Here is a 26,297-nt window from a genome sequence, read left to right on the forward strand (position 1 = left end):
TTTTGAGGCTTTGAAGAAAAATATTTATTACAAGCATTTTTACATCACAAAGCATTTTTGCTGATTATTTCAGAGCAATGGTAGTGAACAGCTGGGCTGAATATGGAAAATACTGGTGGGTCTGCCAGTCATTTTAGAAATTGTACACCAATAGTGGAATATATGTGGCACTGTTATTGAATAGTATGGCACGTAACTGAAGAAAGTGGCACTGTCTTAGTTGTTTCTCATAACATATTAAGAGTTCTTTTCACTATTAAAACATTTTTTTAAATCATAGACTTCAAGCAAAACAACCATTTTAAACGTGGATATAAAAATAGCAGTATTAAAATCTTAACTTAGTATGTACATTTTAATTTTGTATTATGTTTTAAATAATTATTTGGTTAGTTTCTATGTTCTACGTTATTAACCTTTGTGCCACTTTAATACAGAAAAGATACTGCTGCAAAAATTAAATGAACATAAAACATTTTAAAAAGTAAAACTGAATAGTAAAAGCTGAAATTAAAGTTTAACTTCTCCACCGCCAGCTGTACATAATCTGAAGCAAAAGGTGTTCAACTTTATCAGTCCGTGCATTATCTTAGTGCTGAAAATCAGTAAGACCCAGTACTGAGGCCACCTTTGAACACACACGCACACACACACACACAAAAACTATATGTTGCACATCTTTTTTGTGGTCCTAAGAGTTGAAATTAAAGACTTCTTGTTTCAGTCGATATAGGCCTGAAATACGATATGCATTTTGAATTTGGCCATACACTACATGTTAGTGCTGCCATTCTAATCTCAGATTTGATCTGTGTAAACCACCATACATACTGAAAATCTTGACCGCATTGTGCAGATTCTAAAGTAAATACACTCTGGTGTTTTTAAGAAATTATACAGTTTTTGGACCGTTGACTCTTCTGCCGACCAGTCTGTGGGCCATGGCTCTGGGAAGAAAGGGCCGTGACCCTTGTTGGGTAGTCCTCTGCATAGTAGCGCACATTAGATCGGGGCTGAGGGATTGGCTGACCTAGAAAATAGCCCTCCTCCTCAGAGTCCGATGATGAGGAAGAGCAAGTAGAGCATGAGTCATCCTCATCTCTGTAGAGCCCCATGAAGTGCTCAACCCGTGGGTCATTATGCATCGAGCTCCCAAGCATATAGTCAGATCGAGTTTGGGGATAAGCAACTGGCAACCGGTGTGAAGGATGTTGCAGGAGCATAGCACCATATGGCGGATTGACAAGACCTTGCTGTTGGGGCTCATACGGCCTCTGCACCTTCTCCAAAGGCACCATGTGAAGGGCATTGTCTGACCGAGACTTGCGGCTCCTATGGTGCCTGCCTGACCGGTGGTGGTGCTGCCTGTTGCGCCCTATGTGGCTTGTCGGGCGGATTCTTTCTCTGCCCATCTCATCTGGGCAGTATGCCCTTCTGTGTGGCTTCTCACTCATGGGGTGCTTTCTGATATTGACCTCATATCCATCATTATATCCATTATCCACAGTGTCTTCTGAGAACTTGACCATCTGAGGGGGCCGGGATTGGGACTTGCTTCTCCTCAGAGCTGGAGCATGAACAAAGGTGGCAGGAAGGTCTTCCGAATGTGGAGACAATGAGTGAATGCCACCTTGTGTGTCTCCCCTCAATGTCAGTGCTATTTCTTCCTCGTCATCTTCATTTCCCTTGTCCAGTTTTAGATTGAGGGAATTGGCACTGTGATGAAGATGAGAGGAATTAAACGTTCCCATGTTGCTCATCTTTTCACAGTTCTCTGCCACCAAGGGATTCTGCATGGGATGAAGGGTATAGACTGAAGGTCTGTCCCTCCCATCTCCATCCACTGATGCACCTAAGGAGGATGAACAAGGAAGGTCAATTTTGAGCTTTTTTTTTTTTAATAAAACAAAACAATTAAATTCATATAAACATCTCCTTACCAGTGATATTTGAAAGAGCCAGGGAATCCATGGAGTCTCCAACACTCTTTTCAACATTCCTCAGCTCATCAGCAATACACTCCAAAGAGTCTTCATACCACTGTCTGCTGTCTGCCCAGAAGGCCTGTCTTGCCCCAGACTGGTCCTGATCTTGGTCCAACTCCAATTCTTGGATCTTTCTGGCACTGGCAGGACCTGGGTGGCTCCCATAGGCTGAATCTCCCAGCCCGTCCTGCGATTGGGCCCAATACATTTCAGGCAGGTTCTTCTTGCTCATCAGTCCAGGGCTAAGGCTGTTGGCTCGGGATTGGCTGGAGGAATGACTCTGGGTGGGACTGGCAGGAGTGGGAGAAGCAATCCCCATAGATGTAGTATCGGGCTTTAGCCAGGGATCAGACACACTTATTAGCCTGTTTGTGTCACCAGAAAGACTAGGAGATTTTTGGGATGGTTGCTGAAGTTGGTGTACCATCCCACGGTCACCAAACTTGAGTAGAAGCTGAGTCATATAGTCTTCATGCTGGGCCCACTCTTCTGGATCCTCCTCTCCCCCTGCATCCGGCTCCTCCCGCTCTCGCCAGAACCTCTCCTCATCCAGGCCGAAATGAGCAAGCTTACGCCCTACAATATCAATGTCACCATCGGCGTCTGCTTCACCCTCACCATTTTCATGCTTGTGCTCAAACGAGGGGACGGTGGCAGGAGGATTGAAAAGCTGTGACTGCCTCCATTGTTCAGCTGGCCTGCTGCTCTTCCCCATACGAACACTGCGCCGGGATTCACGTGAACGAGCAGACTGGAATGCAGAATCAGATGAGTCTGAGGCATGAATGTCTTCCCCCTGGCTGCAGGCCTTTGAGCAATAGATGCGACCTTGCTTGGGCAGGAATGGGCAACCCAGCAAGGATGTCTTACACTGGGCACAACAGAAGCACTGGTCAGTGGCATGCCAGTGCACACCTTCATAGGTCATCTGGGCATGGTCAACACCTATAAGATATGATTTAAAAAAATTAAGTACACAAAAGAATACATCAGTGGGACCTTGTTTTTAGTATAGGGGAATGAAGTGAAAATATAACTTACCAATGTTTTCACCACAGGATTCACAGTACTCTGCGTACAATGACTCAAAGCACCCACAGCAGTAGGGCCTTCCATCCTTCATGATGTACCGCTGGCCTCCTAGCATTGTCCCACACTCAAAACAGGCAAAGTGCTTCATGTGCCAATGACGACCCTCTGCTTCAGTGCACTCATCTGCAAAGATGATCTAACGGGAAAAGCATATTCTAATGTTAATTATGAGGAATCCTTTTAAAACATTAACATAACAGTACCCAGTATACCATTACTGCCATTTACCTCATCACAGGAAGAACATCGCGGTTTTAGAAGCTCGGCGTGGTGTCTGCCGCAGAGGATCTTGCCACTATGGTAGAAATAGATCAGATCCACCAAGAGTTCTTGACACGTGGCACACACGAAGCACGCCGGGTGCCAGCAGGGGTTCGGTCCTGCTCTGGATGCAAAAATTGCCATCTCGCCTCCCTTGATGTCTCCACAGCACTGATAAACACAACAGATAACCCATGAGATTCCAAAGGCGGGAGGGAATACTGAGAGTTCATTGAGAACATAGCCCTGCTTAGGTGATAAATACCCTACCTTGAGAATAAATGTGTGGGGGTAAATAAAGAAACAATTGCATAGAGGAATGACATTTTACAGTACGTGTAAGAGACAGTTGATACCCACGACCCGTGCAGGGCAAACAAAGAAGAGATAAATGAGATGAGATAAATATTCAAAATATATCATATATCTGCTGACGTTCCATTTGCAGTGATGCTAAGACAAAGAAGGCCAAACAACAGGTTGTCATAGTGCAAATGCCAAAGGAGTGTATTTAAAAACGCATTAGTGACTCCTACTTAATGATAATCCTCAATGAAAGGTAAGCTTTTCACGGCAACACAGCTTGCTATTAAAAAAAGACTGCACATGTAAATCTTCCCGAGTTACAACACTTTGCAAGTAGGTAAATGTGTTCATTTAAAAAAAGAAAACACGAATCTAGCCCTGCTTTACCAATTGAAGATTAGAGGACAAGCTCAAACATATTTGGCTTTCTCTGGATTTCAATCAGCGGCTGTTTACTCTGCAATGAAACCCTCAATTATTCATTAGACATTACTGAGGAAGTGGGCAGCGTTTTTGTCCTGTAATCTTAAAACGGAAAGCACTCGACCTTGGTTCTAAGTGGAAGACTCATATGACTCCGCAGAGATGGCCCGAGCATGTCTGAATGTAGAGTCTTTATATAACTAGGCAGAGTTATGAGACACCCATAGGCAGCATGGGATTGCGTGCCCAGCTGTTAACCATTATTATACAAGGGTGAACAGAAAGGGGCCTTGAATATGGGGGTGTTGCCTGTCGCTAAAAGTCAGGCACCAGGAAACTAGAGCCTGACAAAGTGTGTCCAATTGTCTTCATGATATATTTTTGAATCGCATGTGCAGTAGAAGCATGGCTGTCTGAGTTAGAGGGTGATAACAGCTTGCAGAGGCTGAGTGAATACACATGCATTTCCGATGTGCCTAACCACATGCGCATGGCCGCTGGTCATCATGTTAGTCCGTTCAGTGTCTGCGACCTTGGATCCCCATGTTAGCAACTGTTTTCAGATGGTGGCAGACTTCATCTGCCTGTCTGGGGGAATACACATGGCGGCATTTCATCTGTTCTTCTTGGATACCCGACAGAGGATGTGGCTCACTTGCTTGCTTGCTTGAATTTGGCGGAAGCCACACAATACTAATATTTACATCTGCTGCACTGAAGGGAAGTTTTTCAGAAACATGATCAAGGATGGTTTGACTGACACTAAATGTTATGCATCGGTAAATGAGCGGTATAAAAGAGATTGGGCTTTAGGGTTGTTGCCATTTTTGTTGTTTGCTCCTTGTGACTTCAGCCGGAAAATGGAACCAAGGTGGCTCTTTTCACAAAAGTCCAACTTTCCAAAAAATATTTACAAATAATCATGAAGAAAAAAAAATTGGCCTGTCCACATAAAGGCAAAAAACAAAAAAAAAAAAGCCATCTCCACATCGCCATAAAGTCTTACAACCAGCTGCATATACTGTAAACAAACAGTAAATTTGGAATTATATACCACATAGTGTGACTGCTTTGGAAAAAACTGGATTTGAAGACTATGGTAAGAATGACTTATTAACCGTTGGATTCTTGTTGCAGTCTGTCACGCTGGGATATAGTGGGGCAGGAGGAAATTGGCTGATTTCCTCATGAAAAACTAGCTTGTCTACTTGATTTAAACACGATCCTCCCAATTTCCTTGTTTCCTCTCTCGCCCTACCTAACAAGGAAGTTTATGTCGATGATTAAAGCCGCTACACTAGCCAATCAGGTTGTTCTTTGGGTTGCCAGGCATTTGGATTGGATAGAGGATGTTAGTAGCACATGATATAAATAACTTAAGACCCACCAGTTGGTTTCCCTGTAAATTATTACCACGTGGCTACGTGAGTGTTAAGTGATGCTAGGTCTTTTTGTGCACTTACAGCATGCGGGTATGTGTGTGGTTATGAGTATTCATGTGTAGCACCTACATTTTCACAGCGGGTGTGTTGCAGAGCTCGGGGTAGAACTTTGGGTGTTCCTCTCCCCAGGGCCTCTCTCTTCCTCTGAGTGCTAAACATGTGGAGCTCCCTCTTTTCTTCCTCTGTTAGAGAGTGGCAGTAACGCACCTGTTGATAAAAGGAAAGAGAGAAACAAAAAGGTCAATTTAGATGAGGAAGATGAGAAACGGCATCTTGAGACCTCCAGCAATTACTGCTGATGTTTTGGCTTTCATCTTTTCATGCAACTTTGGGGGAAATTATCACAGCGAGTCCATATGTGGCTGGAAAAGGGTTTAATTAATGTCAATCCTCCTCAAGGTTGCGTTGAAAGGATGACATGAGCAATACACAAACCCTTCCTCTGTGTTTAGAGCGGGTGATGAAGGTTCAGATAAAAAGGACCAGGACTGTCCTAACAACCAGCTCGGTTGTTCTCTAAACAACAGTAAACGATGTGTGAGCTCATACGCGCGCACACACACACAGATGCACACGCTCACTGCCTTCCATGCGCACAAAGCGCTTATCCCTTCTAACCACAGTTACGCAAGGAATCCTCGGGCAGTTTGCTTCCATAACCACCAGGTCTGCCAACAAACATCATCAAACCGCTCAGTCAAACATTGTTTGTGTGTACCTATTGTGTGCATAGAGACCACCTATGTCAGTGAACCCCTTCCCTCCCCCATGCTGGTGATAACACCCGACCATATCGCCTAATGTAAACTCTATTAACACAGATGTGAAAGGGGTGCTGGTTTACACACCATAAAGCCATGTAGAAGAGGCTGGCTTGTGCTTTACTGTCACATTAGGGGTTTTTTGGTTTTGGTTTTTTTTTTTGTTTATTAAACCAGGGTTGAGGGAATGTAGCCCTTGTTTTAGCTTAACTATAAAAAGAACACTAAGACTGTGTGAGATTTACTCAACTGCTGGATTTGGTTTATGAAAACACCTGAAAATAGAAAAAAATGCTGCAAACAAAAGTGTTTTTGGAGAGACAATAATGTGATCAAACTGCTGCGGAAGTGAGAAGCTAACAGTAAACTGCTAATAGCATACATGTGTCTATAGTATTAGATAAATCCTCTGCTTCTTTTAAGCTTGTTTCAGAGTAATCCTTGAGATGTTTTGGTTTCTGTCACTTCCGCAACTGTTCCGTCACCTTATCGTCTCTCCAAAGACACTTCCCCCATGGCTTTTTTTCAACTTCTGTTGCATGTTTTTTTTATTCCCTTTATGTTTTATACAACTTTTTGTGTTTATTTTTTCTTCCCAACAGCTGTTGTATTTTGTGGGCTTTTGCACCATTTGTGTATTTGCTGGTGTTTTTCTAAGTTGCACTGCATTTGACCTCTCAGGATCACCTTTAGAATTGTGTGTAAAAAAACCCAACAAAAAACCCCCCCAAAAAAATCAGCTGTAACACATTCAAAAACCTTCTTAGACTGAACTAAGTTATAAGAAAATGCCAGAAAAAGGCAACTTTTTTAAAGCAATAGTCACACATGAATGTTAGTTTCATCGTATCTTGGCTGAGCTCCGTATTTCCTCTTCAGTTCTCATATGTTCTGTCTCTTTTCTATAAAGATCTCTACCTCGTTGTCATGCGGTGGCAGCTGGTATAGGAGCTGTCTGATTCTGTGTTTCTCTCCTGGGCTGTTGACGTATGGCACCTTGTCTTCTGGCAGGGAGGCGAAATACATCTGGACCTGGAGATGGAGACATGTTAAATGGAATTTTGTCAAATCACCGGCAGATTGAGCTCTTCAAGAGGAAACAAAAGACGAGGAGTTTTTCCTCTTTCTTCTATTCAGGTGAAGGATATCAGTGGAGAATGACTGCACACACAGCAACGCTCCTTTTTTTTTTTTGTGACACTCCCAGCCAAACATGTCAACCCCTCTCCAGTCACAGGCGCCCGACTGTTAAATCTCTCCACATAAAAGGGAGACAGCAAAGGGACTGTAAATGTTAATGTTTGCCTTGGTTAATTTCCCCTGACAGGAGCAATGGAAACACGAACAAACTTTTGTTTGTTGGTGTGCAGTGCCGTGAAGAAAATATAGGAAAATATGCGAGACCGCAGCAATTTCTAACTGAAATGGGATGAATGCATTCACCATATTTACACTACTGGATGCAACATTTTTTTTTTTTTTAAATCCACAGCTAGATGTTGAGTTGAGCATGCAGCACTACTAATCTGCTATTAGGGCATAGGGAATGCACTGTGCACATAACCTTGTTTGAACTAAACTAAAAGCATGCTATCAACTTGCAGGTTTTCACAAAAAAAAAAAAAAAAAAAAAAGCTAAAATTTGGACGTTTGTACGCATTCAAAGACAACACTGGGAGACATAGCAGTGAGACAAAAAGCAAGTGTGTGTTTCTCATAATGGTCAAATTAAGTAATTTGGGAATTAAGGTCCTACCTGTTCAGGCCTGAGTCCTGGTGGCACCCATGCATACTCTTCCAACGCACATCCGGAGTCATCATCTGAGGTGGAGCTCCTCTGGAAGCCCACGGATATCTTCCCCATCTTCCCCCCAGTGCGAGTTTCCATCTCGGGGCCTCGGGGTAAAGGACGCTCCCCTCTCTCACCGCGCTCCAGGTTCATCACACACGGGTGCTGCAAGCAAACAAAGAAGGATTAGGAGTCATAAAGAACAGACCCAGCCTTTCATTCATATATGCTTTTTAGCCCTCCTCTGTTTGCTTCATATACTTTCTCTAATTACACACAAAGTTCTGGATTTTACCTTCTTGGCACCAGTTGGCTGGGATACTGCTGATCTGGGATTTTTATTTGCACTTACTGTAAAGTCCTCCGAATTTCTTAAAAGCCTCCAATCCGCCAATTAGTTTTAATCTCTGTTTCTTCTCCTTTCTCAACAAGATAATTGCTCTTATCCCAGCACTGTTTTTAGAGTTTAACATAATGGCTAGAAAAATACGAGAAGAGCAAAGAGCAAACAGAGAAGAAAGGACAAGCTCTCCGTGGCATCTCACAGAATCCTTCCACGATTCAAACTTCTTGAGTCATGCTCAAAAATAGCTAATATGTTATTTTCCATCCATTAGTGTACTTTATCAGGCTTCCTTTGTTTATTCCATTACAGGATCATGCTGGAAGGGTGAAAATTGTCCATCTTCAAAGGATACTCGAGACAAACTCTGATGAAAGATTTATAATGGAAAAATCATATCAGGCTCCCCCCCAATATGGTAAGCATGCAGGACGCAGTTTGCAATAAGCAGTTTGTTATTTCTTTTTAAGTGGAGATGTATACACCATGATACATTTACTTGACTTGTGCCCATTGCAACATCAACAAAAGGTAGATGCCAGAGAGAGATGGAAAGAAAGCACTGAAAAACTATGTCATTCTTATGACATAGTTTATAAATGAAGTGGTTGTGATACGATCACCTGTACGATCACAAATCAAGCACTGAAGCGGATCGGATGTCAAGTTAGGCGAAGAACAGACACAGAGATTACAGAACTTGATTTACTGGGTTGACGCGTGTTGTGCATAATAAACCATCACTAGTGCATAATAAACCATCAGTAAAAAGAGGCTTGGTTTAATCTAAGCTAGTAATACTCTGACATAACAAGACCCAGCTGAAATTTCCATCTGTTAGCCACAAGGCATCTGTTGGCCTTATCCCCTATGCTAGCGAGGCTTGAAGCCTATCAAGCAGCTGTAAGGATGCCCACGTGCGGTGATCACTGCACGGAGTTTATAGTGACGTTCAAAATAATTCAAAAATAACAATGAATGATTTAGTGGTGTGGAGAACTGCATGCGCCCACTCGACTGCGGTGTGACTCCGCTGTCAGCCGCCTTTCAAGCAGCTTTTGTTGTTTCTCTGTACAAGCTGATAACAGTCGTACATGACTGGAGGTCAATCCATCTTGTTGTGTGTCTCCCACCTTTATTGACCTGATAACAACTTTGGTCTCGAAGGTGTCAAAACAGCTTCTCTTCTGGCCCCGCCCTCTTTGACATGCGAATCCAGACCAGAATAGGGCTTGTTTGGGGTAAAGCAGTCAAATCTTACACCGGCCCACCTCGCTGGATTGATTGTTCACAAAAGAGCAGCACCATTGGGGACATTATAGTCTTGATAGCTGCCATTGACCAAAATATTGAGTGTTAACTATGCCTGTAGAACTTGCGAACTTACTCAGACAAAGATTTGTGTAGTGTGATACCCAGTCACTTGTGGACTGGGCAAAAATGATTAGAGTGGGAGGTAGTGGTTAAGGACTGTTAGGAACTGTTGAACTGTGTCAAAGAAACAAGCAAAGACAGAGGGGAAAAAAAAACGCAACCACAAGAATGAGTTTCCCCTTCAAAAGGTTAACTATCAGCCGCAACTGAACTCACAATGCAAAGTGGAAAGCCTGGGGAGTGAGGTGAGCAGGCTGGCAGGGTTTCCTCCACCACAATCCAACCCCCCTAAGAAGACAGGTATTAACATACCCATAATTAGCATACAGTTGAATAAAGCCCAGGGCTTCAAAACTTGAAATTTACAGATTACAAATGGTGTTTAAGGTCTAAACCACAGCTCTTATCACAGGACAAAGGGTTTTTTGAGTGTCGCTTTGTTCCTCAGTGACTAATCTATCAGGTTTTATGGTAGAATAGATAATGTTATCACTCAGAAGCTTTTCTTTACTTGTTCTGCTTTATCTCGTCTAACCTAGTTAAGACCAGTAAGTAGATGTAGATGAGTAATTCTTATTATAAAGATTATTTAATGCCACTAAATTAGCAATAATATAGTTGTTTCTGAATTGGTTTGAAGGCCTGAGGGCTAAAACTTAAAACCTTAAATATCACTGTCTGTGTGGGTTTGTTTTTTTTTAATACACCTTTGTATGAAGCAGCAGGTACCCATTATTTTTATAATAGGATTAGCACTGTCGGACATCCCTATCATGTAAGTAAAACAAAGCAGGAAATGCCTTTTTTTAAAGACACTAAAACCAGAAAACGGGTGAAACATTGAGGTGCTCGTATTACAGTCAGTTAGACATTAGCTGATCGGTTTGAGGGTGGCTTGCTTATGGTTTAGCAGCTCTAACACTTTCCGTCTGCCCCACGGCTCTTCTGCTTCTAATCCCACTAACGGGAGAAAAAGGTGACTGCGGATTCCTGAGCCAACATACACAGCAACTCACATTTCACCATGTCACCTCTTGGCAATAACACAATGACTGCCTTTGTGGAAAACAAAAACAAAAAAAAATGTCCACCTATTCGGCTGAATCCAGCAGCAGGGTCACAACAAAAACGTCACAGGAAGAGGTCAAACAGGCTAAAAAAAGGAAGACGTTTAAAGAATCACATCATTGGGGATGTGTAAACAGGGGCCAGGTGTAGCCAGCTAACTTAACAATGTGTGACTCTCCCACTTATCTGACCGTTTTCTGGGGGTACTCCGTCATCGAGTGAGTCAAATGTTATTTTCAAATGAACTACAAGGAAGAGTTCCCAACAACAGTTAAAGCTTAGTTACCTGTAGTTCATATAATGGTCTATAAGTTTTAGAATAAAAAATAAATAAACAAAAAAGAAGTTTTTTTCTGAGTGCTGTAAGATTTGATTTAGGAAAACAATTAGATTGTGGAGTTCAAAGGCTGAGGTCACTGCTCTTTGACTGCTAAAGAGTGTTATTTTAAAGCCAAATGGGTGTCAGGGGGTGCAGAGGACACAGTCGGGAGTAAGACCACCTGCACAGCCTCTCAAAAAACTGTACACACCGCCTCAAGATGCTAAAATAAGACATGTTTTTTAAAATACAAAGCATACATACACACACAGGTTCCTCCTAAGTGTGCGTAATGGCTGGACCTTTTGAAGAATTTTCCACCAGCAGAGGTTCAAACGTGTTTGCAAGTTTCAGTAAGTTTCGCCTACTCATCCACTTTTCTCTTACCTCCAGGAACAGCATCTCCCTTTCCACCCTTTGCATAAAGCCCTCATTCACTTCCAGAATTCCCTGGTCGCGCAGCTCTGGCTACATGTCTGCTGCGTCGAGCCCAGTGGATCCACGTTCTAATCAGATCCAGATCCCACTCAGTCAGGAAGTGTCCCACGCCAAAGTCTCAACCTTTGAAAGTCAACATCAGCTATGGTGAGAGCCTAAGAGGAGGATAGCTCTCACTCTGGAGCAGGATAACAACTCAGTTAGGAATCCAAAATTTTTAAGGTCCAGTGAGCAATGAGTGAGGGCGACGTCTCTATCTGTAGTGTCTCTGATCCCACTGTGAGAGTGTGCTCTTGGGGCAGCCAAGCCTTGTCAGCCCCTCCCTCAGTCCCCCTGCCTGCCACTACACTTCAATCACTCACACAACACACACACACACACAACCTTCAGAGTCAACACCCCCTTCCCCTGACACCAAGCCCTCCACCCTGCACCCCCCTCCCCCTCTCCTAGACTAGCTGAAGGATTCCTGAGAGCCAGATGACATGTTCACTCTCCTCTCTCACACTTTCTCTTTGTCTCTATCAGTCTGTCCTGTCTTTCCAAAACATCTTGTACTGCAAGCCACACAACTGTTCATGTCGACCCTGCCACTTTCAACTTTCAGAGTAACTGTTCAACTTTAAAAGCGATTTCAATATTTTTTTTTAATATATAGCGTTTTGAAATACTCACATATGTTTATGATGAACTCCCTTCCTCTTCACTTTCCAGTTAGGGATTAAAATTCTATTTATAATGCGAGTGGCTGCTCGCTTTCACCGTGGTTCCTGGGGTCATCCACTTTGATCAATCTCATGCCATTTGCTCTAATAATGTTGCATTAATTTGTCCTCATCTGCTGATTAGATCATGTGGTGGGTAATCGGTTCTAGGTCCAGCTGCTCCACTATCTCATCTAAAAAGAAAAAACCCAACAACTTACGCTCAAAAAAAGAGGGAAATTAAGAGTACTTTAAAGGTTTGATTGTAAATGCTACTTGATGAAAATGAGGCATCACTGATAAAAGAAATCTGAGATAAATTATGGTGCATTTAAACAGCTAATTTAAATTTATGATGACATATTTTGGCCACTAGGGGCAGCAATGACAAACTGTAAATCCAACTAATGTACAATACTAATCCTGGAGAACTATTAAATAGGGTAGAACAAGACTTCAAAGACTATATAGTTTATAATAGGTGAGTAAGTATCTTGTTTAGAGATCTAGTATCCAACATCATTCATTTTACCATCATCCATCCATCATTTATTTAATCACATTACTAAGGTTATCTGTAAAAGTGTGCCATCTGTTTTAAGTCCAGTCAACATATCATGAAATTATGGGGATGGTTGTAAGTCACTTTTGTAGCCTTTTATTCGTTAATATTAATGGAGAGCACCCTGAATTAATTTTAGCACATTTATAGCCATTGCAACACACTAGCTCCTTTCTTTTTTCAGCCATTCTGTTGACTGTTGTGCTGCCATGCTCAAGATCATTGCCTTGCTACATGAGCCAACTTGGGCCGAGCTTTAACTGTTTGACAGAGATTTAACTCTAGAACACTTCGATATACAGAGGAGTTCATGGTCCAATCACTGCAAAACAAGCCCAAATCATCACCCCTCCACCACCCTGCCTCAAAACTGGTATGAAGTTTTTAAGCTGATATGATGTGAATGGTTTTCTCCAAACATGGTGCCGTGCATTAAAGTCAAGCATCTCTTTGGTCTTGTCTGTTTAAAGGACATCGTTCTAGAAGTCTCCTGGCTTTTTCAGATGCAGCTTTCCAAAACCAAGCCATGCTGCCATGGTCTTTTTAGAATAAAGCGTTGTTCTCCTGGCAGCCCTTTCAAGCAATCCATACCTGTCCTGTGTTCTTCTAATTGTACTGACTTGAACTTTAACAACTGAGGCCTGTGGAGCCTGAGATGGAATCTCGGGGTTTTTAATCAGTTTCTCTGACCACTACATGGTCTGAACTTGAGGTGAGCCTGCTGGGATGTCTACTCCTGGGAAGACTGTGGCACACCTGAATATTCAAGACCAACAAACTGGCAAAACCTTTGCTCTAAATCCTTCTATCTACAGAAGCTGCTAAAAACCAAAAATAATAACATTAAAAAGATGCTTTAAAAAGGTTTTTAAACCTGACTTGACTTCCTGAGCTCCTCGCTATAAATGATCCACTTTCACATACAAGGATTCATGTGACCCACTGTTTATATAAAAATATTGATAATAGCAACTTTGGGTCTTTGTTTGCCAACATATTGACACCTGACACACTGTGTTTGGAGGTGTTCAGTCATTTAAAAGCAGCTTGTCCATTAGACAGCTCCTTGGGTCTTGTTTGTGTTTCACCAGTTAAATGTTGACCTTGCTTCCCCTCAAGTCTCAACTCATCCATCTCAGGAAATTCTCACGCAGAGGATCTGTCGGGTTCAGCCCATCTCGGACATTGCCAAGAAAAAGGGGTCCACTCCATCCTCATCTCTCACTCCACAATGATGTTATTGTCAAATGATACTTCACTTTAAGAAACTCCCAACAATCTGGCAGAACCAGGTGTAAAGAGCTCAGATCTACAATGACACCCGAAGGTGACACTTGCATTAGTAGAGATCAAATGTGAAAAGTTACACTTATTGTTCCATGGTGGAAAAAATAACGCATGAAGCCAACAAAGAGTATGCAAGCAGAATTCACTGAGATGAGCCTAGGGAAGTTTGATGTGATTATTTGGACAAGCTCGCCATCATCCGTCATTGTGAAAGGCTGAAAAGCAGCAATGGCTTCATTTAAAAAGAGTCAAAAATGAATAATGAGTTTACTCGATTGTCCAGCAGACAAAGACGCCTTCTCCTCTGGCGACCCCGAAAAAATTGCTTGTGGAGAGGGCAAAAGAGCTGTTTGTCACATGTCGGATTACCTGTTACAAATGAGAAATGACTCAGTTAGCTAATTAGCTTAGGAAAGTGAGATAGAGAATGGGGATCTCTGTGTGCTTAGAGATGGGACTGTCTATGTGCGTTGCCAGCACGGCCTTCTTTCCTGGCATACCAACACATATTTGAAATTGAGAGAAGAGACAGCGGAGCCTGGCAGTCCAGTTAGAGGGTAAACCTTTCAGAAAAGCTCTTGAGTTTTCCAGGAGTCTTGGCACTGCACTGCAAAAGCCACTTTGTGTTTAACCCTCAGAGAGATGTGCATTAAGTTTCCTAAGATATTTATCTGGATATGCATTTCAAAAGCTTGGCAAATCTTATTCCAGGTAGACAGGTAGAGAAGGGAACCTATTTTTGTTATAGACAGCAACTTAATTCAGATAATGAAACCAGCCAATGAGCGGGTGAGGAATGCTCCTGGCTGAATGGAGGACAGATGAGTGGCTTTATACCAGACAATAGGCAAATATCTGCCTTTCAGACGGGGCCTGGGCTTGTGGCCAGAGACCTATGGTTCTTAAGAAAACATAAAAGGACAGTTGACCTTACTGTCTCCTCTGCCTCTTCCTAGAGAGAAACGAGGGTCTGACAGAGCAGAAAGACTCAGAAATCCTTTTTAATTCAGAATATTAATCTTACAGGTGTTGGTTTGCTTATCTGTTGTAAATTTAAAGAAACATGGTGATAGAGACATTAAAAGTTGCTTTATACTTCTTGGCTTTTTAATCTTAACAGCAAACCTCATACAAACCTGAACTTTATCTCATTAAGATTATCCTGTAGTTTTATTGCTTGACAATATCTTTTTAATGGGTGTAAGTCATTATGAGGCAAATATTTCACGTTTCAGGTCTCTGCAAAGCGATTAGACATGTGCAGAATAGATGACGTTTAGGCTTCATTCACATGTCTTAGGCTAATGACTAGCATATTGCTAATGGAGAGTTTATGCAGCGACATTTGACCCCAGGGCTTAGTGCATGAGCACAGATGCGTGAAAATCACACACAGCTGGGATTTTGTTAAAAACAGACCCTTTTTAATGTTGTAAAATGCAAGTACTCAGTGTTATTCTGCATTCGGTTGCTTTTTCAAAAACAGCTAAAAACAGCACTTAATCCCAGCTTGTTCAACAACAGGTAAAAACTACTGATTTTAAATGAGAAGTGACTGGAGCACGGGTTCTTGATTCCTTTTTACACAGCCTTGGCTGATATCCAGTAACATTACTGGCTCAAAATATCGGTCTAAATTCAGTAAAGTCCAAAGCAATTTGGACAGAAACCTTTTGATCAGGTCTCAAAGGACTTTGTGAGCAGAGTTTTATTTCCTTGGCATAAGCTTCGGACTGTGGTTCAGACAAGATCTCCTGGCCTTTTCTAAACTTGAAATCCAAGAGTCTAGACTACACATAAGCTGCACACAAATGCACACACACACAGCACACTTACTTACGCTTTCTGGCTGCACTTTTTTAAAATTTCTTCATCTTTTGGAACACAGCTTGGCTGGCAATTCAGACTTTTCCTGACCTTTATTGTAGAGGGAAGGGTTACAAAGAAAACGATGCTCCATTCCAGCAGTGATCTTCTCCATTCTCATTTATAACAGTCATTCACACCTGCAGTCTGTCAGCTTTGTTTCAACCCCAAGGGGCAACACTTTACCTGATCCCTTAGAATGCTAATACAAGGAGGAAATCGCCCCCTGGTTGCTCAAAACCGAAATCAACAAGGACAGTGGCATGTCTCAACATGCTGCAGGACAGGTTGTCATAAAAACTCAAGCAGATCATTCCTGATGTTAAAGTAGCGTAAAGTGCAAATACATGATGAAATACACCAGATTGTGCAAACAGTTCTCCAGGATTAAAGAAAACAGAACTTAAAGAACTAGTATGTCTTCCAAAGGTTATTGTCTTCAGTGGCAACTTTCAGTGCTAATCTACGTCCGTTGCGTTAACTACTCCCTATTCTGATAAGGAAACAGCTCAGTGCAAACCACTTATTTAAAAGCAAACTGTCTATGTCAAACTGATGCCTTAAGCAAGGCGAGTGTCTGCTAACCAATTACCTAAAGATCCTGACACAACAAGCACTACTGCAGACGTAGAAACTGACAGCCACAGACAGAAAGAGGTACTTTCGGCTGCTTGCTCATTACCAAGGATTGCCACAGCGGATTGATCTGAATGTGTGATTTGGTACACATTTTTACGCTGTGTGCCCCCCATTTACCCAGGTTTGGGATCAGCACTATAGATCCCACCAGCTAGTGTATAGGAGTGCACTAGCTGGTGGGATCCATGAGGCTAGGTTTGTGACAAATGCACCTAGTTATGAAAATCAAAACTTTCTTTAGTTTTTTAGAAACTTCTTGTCTTATATTACTGGGAATATAACTCAGTTATCAACACCCATGGGACAAACCTCTCTTACTTAAATCTGACTTGAAAAATACAGTTTTCACAAGTGTTTAGCTCCAGCCACATGTACCCTTACTCACACTGAGACCTGCGTCAATTCACATCCATTACATTTTACTGATTTCTACATTCAGCCCTATTCACGCTGACAGACGCCTCACAGCAGCCTTTCACACCAGGAAATGGGATCTTTAGCCCTCGCTAACAAGGCCCACCAGCCCGACTCGCTGCTGCAAATCAGGTCTGTGGAAGTGTGGAGAAGCTTGGAGGTTTTTGCCACATCAGTGTTAATATTCCTTGACACTCCCCGGTTGAGTGTAATTTAAGTTTAAAGTCATAAAACTCTCTGCTGAGATTTGTTAACCACTCCAGGGTGTTACCTACACACCTCTGGGGCAACAGAGGGGGTAATAAAAGTGCTATAAAGTGCAAGGGTTTGTCAGATGTCATTGGAGCTTTGGTAGGTATTGGGTTTGGAAGCTACACTTTTCTTGTCTTAGTCTTACTTTTACCAAAAATAATTCAAAATTGGAAATTCTTCAAGTTCTTCAAGATGTTCTGATTTGGAGTATGGGAGTGTTGCTTGATATGTGACTCAAGCACATGTAGTTACCGACAGATTAAACTACAACACTGAAAGTCTGACACCGGCTTAAGAAAAGCAGTATACAATGTACACAGTGCTTTTCCTGTAGTTTTTACAGTTGCACTCAGCACGTTTCAGATACATTTTAGCTGCCAAATCAAATGAAAATGTCCCAATTTTAGTCCCATTTAGGCCGCACAGGTGGGCTTTAGCTGTATAATAACAACCTTTTAAATGTGATGAGTCTGTCTTAAATAAGAGAGTACTTTTACACTCCATTGCAATGACGAACTAGAACATCAATGAGAAACACAATGGAAAAATGGGAATACATCTGGAAGCCAAACATGTTGTCATCCTAGTGCTGTGTGTGTGCGTGCACGCTGAGGAGAAGAGAGAGAAAAGAGTCTTGTGCCTCCCGTCCAGCTCTAATTTGATATTATTAAGTGATGTATTCCTTCTTTAATAAAAGCCAGGCTAGAAGATATTTTAACCGAGGCTTTGAGAGGAGTGTGTGTGGGTTGGAATTATTTTTTTAAAAAAAGAAAAAAGAGGCAGATATGCAGATATTTATAACTATAACAGAACAGAGGTGAGTGAGTGACTGCTGATGAAGATGAAAAATGTCAAGGACCACGTTATCTCGTACTTGTTAACAGGAGAAATGGGCTGCTGATTTGCTTCACTTGAATGGCTAAAAAAAGCCGGGCCTTTCTGATTAGACTTCTACAAAATATTGTTAGGGTTAGATAAAAGCTGCTCTTTTGAGGGAAAAAGTCACAAAGAAACTGCTTTTAGCCCAGATACTGTACTTAAGGATGACAAACTACAACTGAAAAAGGACCCAACATATCTTGCTCTTGGAAACACAGAAATGAGAGTCCAACCATCCAGCTGCGTTGGCTCGAAGTAGGCTCTTTTATTATTTTTGCTGATCTCCTCTACGTTGACTTAAGTCAGCATTGTTATTGCTGTTACAAAAAGTCCCTCTCTCTTGCTGCAAGTATCCATTTGACTGATTTACAGTGTGCCACATGTTTCAGCCAAAGGAAACAGATAAATCAGGGCTTTTAATGAGCTATGCCACTCAAAGTGAGATGCAAGTATTTCCTAATGAAAATAAAATTAAAAATAACAAGAAGGAGGGAGATGTAAATGTATAAACAGTCACATCTGATGACACATCCTGCAAGACAACTTACGGAGTTGCATCACATTTACTATGGGAAAGCTGTTGGCGTGTGCATGCATGTGTGTCTGTGTGTGTGTGTGTGTGTGCACAAGTCCCTCATCAACTCAGTATAAGAGATAGATGTGGGCCAGGGATTGGGGTTGTGTACACAGAGGCTTAATGACAGGACCCTGAAGGGATGGCACATCAGTCAAGCAGAACAGACCAACACACACACACACACAAATGCACACACATAAACCGGCTGTGCGTTATAATGCCGGCACCATCGCTTTCCCATAATTTAGCGGTGGAAACACAAGAGCTGGGAAAGACGGGTCTGACCAAGTTTGCAGCCCTGGGCAATTTGTCACACTCGGCCTGCAGTCTGGCCTGCACGGGCTGGCACAGTTCTCAAAGCTGCTTGTAGTTGGGAGAAGGGTGTGTATGTGAAACCATACAGCAGAGCTTTTAGTTTCACTGCGCATTCCAAAGCCCCGTTTGTGCAGATTTCTACTAGAGATTTTGAAAGGAGACTGATAAAAGAACAGCTGAGCGACGGCAACTCGACCCGGCACGGCAACGCAAACATTCTGACGGCAAGTTTGGGTTGCACGGGGGCGACAGATATCGAGGCTGTGTGCTATATAAAAGTGGCTTTGAGCTGTGTGCTTCAATAAAGTCACTATCACAGGGAAAGTGGCGTGACTGGTCATTTTGTAAGGTTGTTTCTCTCTCCTTCTACTACCCAGCAACTGCAGTTGAATTTGGCCAGGCAGACCATGTTGGCATTCCACACTGACCCTCGAGTAGCGGGCCTGAGGTTCATGGGTAAACAGACGCACTGTTTGGTGGGCTTTGGAGCCTGTCTCACCCTCTCCCTGTCTGCTTCTCTCTTTAAACTCCCCCCGCCCCTCGTCTTTCTTCTCAGCCGGGCATATCCTCAGTTGGCCTCTCTGTTAATTCAGACCTACCTGACAGTTCTGACTAAAACCTTCTGGGTTTACTATCAGTCCCGCTCAGCAATGGGCTTTGCTCTCTAAACACACAACGAAAACTAATCTGCAACAGATGGGAGACGAACTGGGAAGGAAGTAGCATAAAAGGATATAGAGCATATTTGTACCCCTCTGAACCAAACGATAGGGTTTCAGCGAACTTCCAGGCAAAGCCCGAGGAGGGTTGTAATGATGTGCACAGCGGCGGCTCCCAGGAGCTTAACAGCACGTAATACTTGGGGATATGAGGTGTCCATCCACAACCAGATGTCTGAAAGGCCCCGAGGGTGGAAAGGGTGGGGGGTAGTCCTGGGGGTTTCCTCTACAACACTCCAAAAGATGCATGTAAAGTCTCAAATAATTAAAAACAAATGCAAAACACACAAATGCAACGACACATAGCCGTATGCACACACAAACAGGGCCCCACATGTTGTTTTCCACGGTTGGTTGATTTGAGATAATGAACCCCTCTTTTTCTCCCCCCCTCAGTTTACTGTCTGGTTTTGGAGGTCATTCGTGTAAACACAAGAGACATTTATTTACCACCTCATTAATGCAAGTGGTAATTTAACCCCATTTTCACAGGCAGAAAAAAAAAGGAACAGATGGATCTCACAACACAGAAATGCAGACAAATCACTGTTTGGATTTGTTTTGTGAAGAGCACTTGGAAAACCCCCAAAGCTTTCATCAGCTAACCTCTCTGGTTGAAAATCTGGTACATTCTTCGTGTCTTGGAGGAGAAATTGTCCCGACAGAAGGATACACCACAGCTTGATTGCTTGCCACAGAACACAAAGGCAGCTAGGGGCTTATTATGTAAGATGGGAAAGTCATTTAAGATGAAGCTGCGTTCCTATGCAACTTTGAATGGTAATGAATGTACATTGGCCTCTTTTTCTCCCCACTTGACGGCAGCAGAGAGAGGATGCAAACCGACAAACACCTCCAGGTCTCCAAAACAAAATCGGAAGGGCTATAATGTTAAACTCCAAATCAGGAGGCCACTAATGATGCCTACGTCCATCTCCATATACAGCCTGCTGTGAACAGAAGTGAAGTGATTGTCAAAAATATTAATTAGAGATGTTTTGAACATTTAATACTGAAAGTTGTGACTCTACAAGTCCTCAAGCAAAAGCAGCATCCACAGCTTTTTGGTAAATTTGGTGATAGTGCTGTAATTTTCCCCACCCTCATCTATATCGCATTTATCACAACAGGCCATTTCCTGAGTCTGGGTGGCATCAGATTGGATGGAGCCATTTCCCCTCTGAATGAATTAGAGGGCTGCTGGTCCTCTGGGATCGTGTCAGGCAACGTGGAGATGCAGCGACAGATAGGGTATGTCCCCAAAGACTTCTGCAGAGACAGGCGACCACCCAATGTAATGATAACTAAATGTTTCATCATATCAATCACAAGAAATTTGCCAGCTCGTGTTTTTCGCAACGCATTAAACCATCTCGTTTGGTACATCTGCTCCTGTTTTGTGAAGCTTGCTGACAGTGATTAGTTCGTGGGCCTGGAAGAGTCACAAGAAGATCGTGTGCAACGTGAAAGAGAGGTGAAATGCTAAAGAGAGCGAGGCAAGGGAAGGGAGAAAGACGAAAATTCTCTGAAGGCAGGGGAAAGGAGCAGGCTGTCCCTGATTAGGTCTGAGTTGAGACATTCAACTCGGTCTTAGCCTCGGGAACACAATGTCAAACACATGAGACCAATTTGGGGAAAGAGGGGCTGAAGCTGAGCCATGTTTGCTGATGCACGCTCTGAAACAGCAAGCCCAGATTCACAAATAAGATTTCCTGAACTCTGACCTGAAACCATGTAACTGTTATGTTTCTGACATAGCTCTCTCCTTTAAATAACACTCTTTTCTGGCAAATGTGCCTAAATAACGGCTTTGTGTATCCAACACCCAAAACAGAGAGCGGGAGTTGCCAGTTTGGCTTGGATGCACAGCGTGTTAACTCTGTTTCTAAAAAAACTAACTTTAATATTATCCATAGGATGATCTCAGTCTCTTTTTTTCTTTTTCTTTTTTGTTACTGAGGCAAAAACATGAAGCCACAAAACATCAAACTGTGAAACATGATCACCAAAATTGGAAGAGGTTTTCCCATCATAACAGCAATGCTACGTGATTGATGTCGCCCTCAACAACCAACAAGAGCCCAGAATCTAAGGAAGAGACCTTTTTATGTTTTTCCCAATCAAAAACAAAACTGAAAGCTATCATTTGTGTTCTGCCTCAGGGTGGTCATTTGAATGGGGAATAATTACGTGGTTTTTGCAGTGAAATCTCGTCTTCCTATACGAGACTCTCCTTCTATCTATACTGTTTACCTCTCACTTGGGCTTTAAAGCCTTTCAATTATTATCATCTAATAATCATCACCTTTAATGTCTCGCTAACTGCCGAGGCTGGCGACTGGCAGTGTCTGGGCAGGTGTGTGTGTGTGGCTTTAATCATCATCAAATAGAGCTGTGTGTATAGGTAATTAACTTGGTGCCAAATTGACTCTCACTCACAGGCACGAGTCGGGAACTCTAAACACACCTCAGCTTTGCGTCACTTAGCAAGCGCTGCGGGCAACTTCATTTCAGCTCCGCTGCGTGTTTTGACACAGAGTTGAGCTCAGTTCCCTCTCCGAGTCCATTACTCAGCGTCTGATATTCCTCTAAACCCCGAATTACTTTTCCTCTCCACAAGCTGACCATAATACAAGGCTTGTGGAGCCAATGCGGCCTGCAGGGTTTGGTCTGAAACCACTTAACGAGCACAAGGATCACGATTAGTGTTTGTAGATCGAGGATTGCTGTCTCAGACCCCACATAAACATGAATGACCTGACCGATGCCAGTGCCTGACAGGCATTTCAATCACATGTACTTAAAAAACAAAAAACAAAACAAATAATGGTTAATTTAACAATCTGCTAGTCTCTGGATTAACCTTCAGTATCCAAAACGTCAGGAAAATGCACAGAAAGTCTTATTTCTTTTGCTCGCGTAGCTTTGAAACATTCAAGAAAACGTCTGTTCTTCATTGTTCCCTGTGCTGTTGCTCCAGCTCAGTAATTGGACCTTCACTGTTTGGCCCTCTGCACACAACTACAGGGGATAGCTACTTGGCAAGCATAAGTGTGTATACACGTGTGTGTGTGTGTTTGTGTGTGTCTGTTTTGAGGTTTGGAATGATTTACACAACCCCACACTCGATTAATTCCAGTATGACAGAACAAACTTGCCTGTGTGTACGCATGTTGGTCTTAGGCTGAGAGAGGTGCACAGACTGAACAGTGTTGCCTTACTAATAGGCCGCTCAGTTTTTTTTTTTTCTGTCTCTCGCACTCTTATGAACACAAATACAAACACACACGCTGTTCACATTTGTGCTTATGTTTCTTATTAGGTTCCATTTATTTAATCTTATGCCAATCTTTCCTCCAAGTTAAACACTGGGACACAAGAAGGGTGTAAAGTCTGCGCAACCCCCCCGAAGATGTTAGCCCAGTAGCAAACCATCCTAGTATACACTATTATGTTTAGAAAAGTATGGATTTTAAATGGGATGCCCTTCTCTAAAAGTTACCTAATGACCATGAAAGAGGTTTTCTTACAACTTTTTGGACTAAATTTTTTAAGTTCCAAAAAAAAAAAAAGAAAAAAAGAAAAAGAAAGTGTGAATAACACCACATCCTGAGCTCTTCGTGCAGCTTTACTGCTGTGATCAGTTGAGGTGTTTAAGCCAGTGGTTCTAAATCCAGAACACCCTTGTCGCTGAGTAGGAAAGGTTTTCCAGGACAGTATCCAACAATATCAAAACAATCTACAGGCTGGATTTCCTCTCTGGCACTCAAACCCCACTGGAGAATGAGAATCTGGGTTGCATGTGAGAAGAAAATGAAGAAGTGTAGGACGAAGTTTTCTGTTTCTAATCAAGAGACACCGCTCTGAAAAATGAATCTGTCAAGCTAGAGGCTGTCCACAAACAACAAGCTGCCGAGGCTTTCGTGAAAGCGGAACAAACAAGAAGTCGAGGATTCATTCATAATCTAATCCGCCTCTCCTGCCAAAGCGAGACATGGATTTTTACTCCATGGAGTCATTCTTGTCTTTGAATAAAGCCTAAAAGGTCATCTCCTTTGCATCTGCTTCATAAACTGCCATCTGATTCACATTCTCCTCAGCTAGAAGGCTTCCTTACTCCCCTCACTGTGATATGTTAAAAAAAAAATTAACCTTTTAGCCCCATTTTTGTTTTGTTTTGGCAAAAGAATTCCATTAAACCTACTCGTTAAAGGCACAAACTCCTCTAAATGCTGACCCCCCCCCCCCCTTGCTCTTTGCTTATCCTCATTGCATAAAAAAAACCCAACAGCTCTCTGCATCACTAAAAATGATCATCTCTTACTACCTGAACTGATAAAGTGAACATCAGATGATAACAGCTGATTTCAGTGCCAGCCCACATCAGCTGATAGCTCAGCTGAAACTTATCCAAATGGAAAGTAGGGCAAGCTAATGAAGCTGCTTCAATCTACCTACATACAGCTGTTGCTGCTTCTGCAAGCCGCTTTGCAACCCACCTTTTGCGACTTAGCCACATGTTGTCACTGATACTTGAGCTTTTTTTTCCTTCAGTGAGTGTCTTGTTGCTGCTCTTAAGGACAGAAGATACCACCAATAAAATTACTGCAGCTGGTAATTGTCTTCTGAGGTCTGACATTAGTTTAAGTTGTAAAAACACAACTTGTAAAAATGAGGATCAATCTTTTAATGGTTTCTCACGTTTCATACTACGTCTTTGCTGGGCGACAGCCAAAAGTGCAAGTCATGGTTGCAGCAAACTTGTAAAAGATCGAATTAAATGTTGGTACATTTTACAACCATTAAACACAAGTCATGCTCCCTACCTCCAGCTGCATATTCAGAAGATTAGTGAAAAGAGGATTTCAAAAGCTATTCTTTTGAACAAACACAAGACAAACCACAGTGTTCAGCATCTATATGAAGGAATCAGTGTCATGTCCCGCAGCCCGCTGAAGTCAAGCCAAAACATACCGATCATTTCAGCTACTGCCTGACTCGACTCTCCCATGTGGTCCAAATGGCTGACCAATTAACAGCAGCTTAACTCCTGAGTCCAAACAGCTATCTCTCTTTCTCACACACATGCACACACACGCACACCCGCATGAACACATAAGCAGAAAAGCGGATGCACACAAGCATACAAAGTAATGGACATGCTGATCCACAAGCACTTAGACCCAGTACCACACACAGACAAGGACACACACACACACAGATACGTACTCATTAACAAAGGCTTAGCATAGCAGCGCGTATACCCCCAGCAAAGTGGAGCACAGTGTGCCTGACTGGCCTCCCACAGAGGGGGAATACACCTCAGTCACCTGATCCTCGGTTGCTCTGATCCTGGATCAACTAACTTTGGGGGCAGTTAACAAGAAGGCTTTATGGGCCGGAGAGCATTTCTGGTAGAGAGTGTTGCTTCAAAATATCCCATTTAAGAGTCTGAATTTAGACTACAGTGTGGATATGTTATTACTCTACTTTACAAGATTTCTCATATGCAAAAACCAGAATTAGACCCACAAGTCTACTGCTCTCACTGCAGCATCTTAGCAATCACTCTCACCACTAGGTGCCACCACTGGCTTTATTACCTTAACACGTCACTGTAAGACTTACAGTCGCGGTTTTAACTATATTTTATGCACTCTGAGTTAAAAGTCTTAAGCCAAGGGAGAGTAAACATGTTCATCTTGTAACAAATTGACTCCAGTGAAAGGGCTGATTAAAGTCTGATGTGGGGCTGAGTATGAAAGAAATGCCTGACTTTGTCAATTGTTTAGCGCGGTTGGAGTGATGTGGCATCACTCTGTCGTGTGTGTGGATTTTGGGCTGCGGTGTGTCACAACAGATGTACTTCAGAGGAGTTTTGGGAACTTGCAAAGAGAGGGAAAAGGAGCAGTCAGATCGAGGGAGAAAGCGATGGAGCCCACCTGAGTGACAAGAGGCAGCCATACATCTGGAAACCAAAATGAAAACCAGCGCGTCTTTACGCATGCACATTTTCCAAGTTAAAATCCCCCACCCTGGTTCACAGATTCCCCCCCAATTTTTTTTTCTCTTTTGGGGAAAAAAAATGCCACAGTGCTTCAACGAAGTCTTTTCTTTTTGTTCTCGCCTGTTTGGCCATGAAGTAAACTGAGAGACAGGTAATCTCTCTTGGTTCTTGTTGACGCAGAAACCATGACTTCACAGTACTATCGAGAACGCGCACATCACAGTTTACAGAACAAAATGAATTACCGGGTCAAACACTCACCTTTAAAGGAGCAACAACTCGATGCGGGGCAGCCTGAATATTCCTTTTATCAAAATAATCACGACTGTGGAGGCATTCGTGCTGGCCGCAAACCGCAAACGCACAACTCCGTCCCGTTCCGCGTCCCGGATCAGCTCAGTGATGATGTTTTCAGTGCATGATCGTGAGTACAGAGAGAGATAATCAGAAGCAGTCTCACCAGGGCTGAGCGCTG

The 26,297-nt window shown here is 42.6% G+C and overlaps 1 protein-coding gene across 2 annotated transcripts; it reads right to left on the reverse strand.

Annotated features, from left to right (window-relative positions):
* On the reverse strand, window positions 1-26,297 carry prickle1b (prickle homolog 1b). Of its 2 annotated transcripts, none has more exons than XM_087830661.1 (8): window positions 26,084-26,297; window positions 8,027-8,224; window positions 7,189-7,302; window positions 5,579-5,716; window positions 3,306-3,509; window positions 3,027-3,213; window positions 1,941-2,930; window positions 1-1,852 (listed from the first exon to the last, which is right to left on the reverse strand). In XM_087830661.1, exons 2-8 carry the CDS (start codon window positions 8,210-8,212, stop codon window positions 885-887), a joined length of 2,787 nt encoding a protein of 928 aa, XP_087686787.1. In that variant the 5' UTR covers window positions 8,213-8,224; window positions 26,084-26,297; the 3' UTR covers window positions 1-884. The 2 variants fall into 2 exon arrangements, with proteins under 2 accessions (XP_087686787.1, XP_087686786.1); XM_087830660.1 differs by lacking the exon at window positions 26,084-26,297 and adding an exon at window positions 11,551-11,864.

The sequence above is a fragment of the Neolamprologus brichardi genome, chromosome 17, assembly GCF_056152115.1.
Source record: "Neolamprologus brichardi isolate AB-2024 chromosome 17, ASM5615211v1, whole genome shotgun sequence".
Lineage (NCBI taxonomy): Eukaryota > Metazoa > Chordata > Actinopteri > Cichliformes > Cichlidae > Neolamprologus > Neolamprologus brichardi.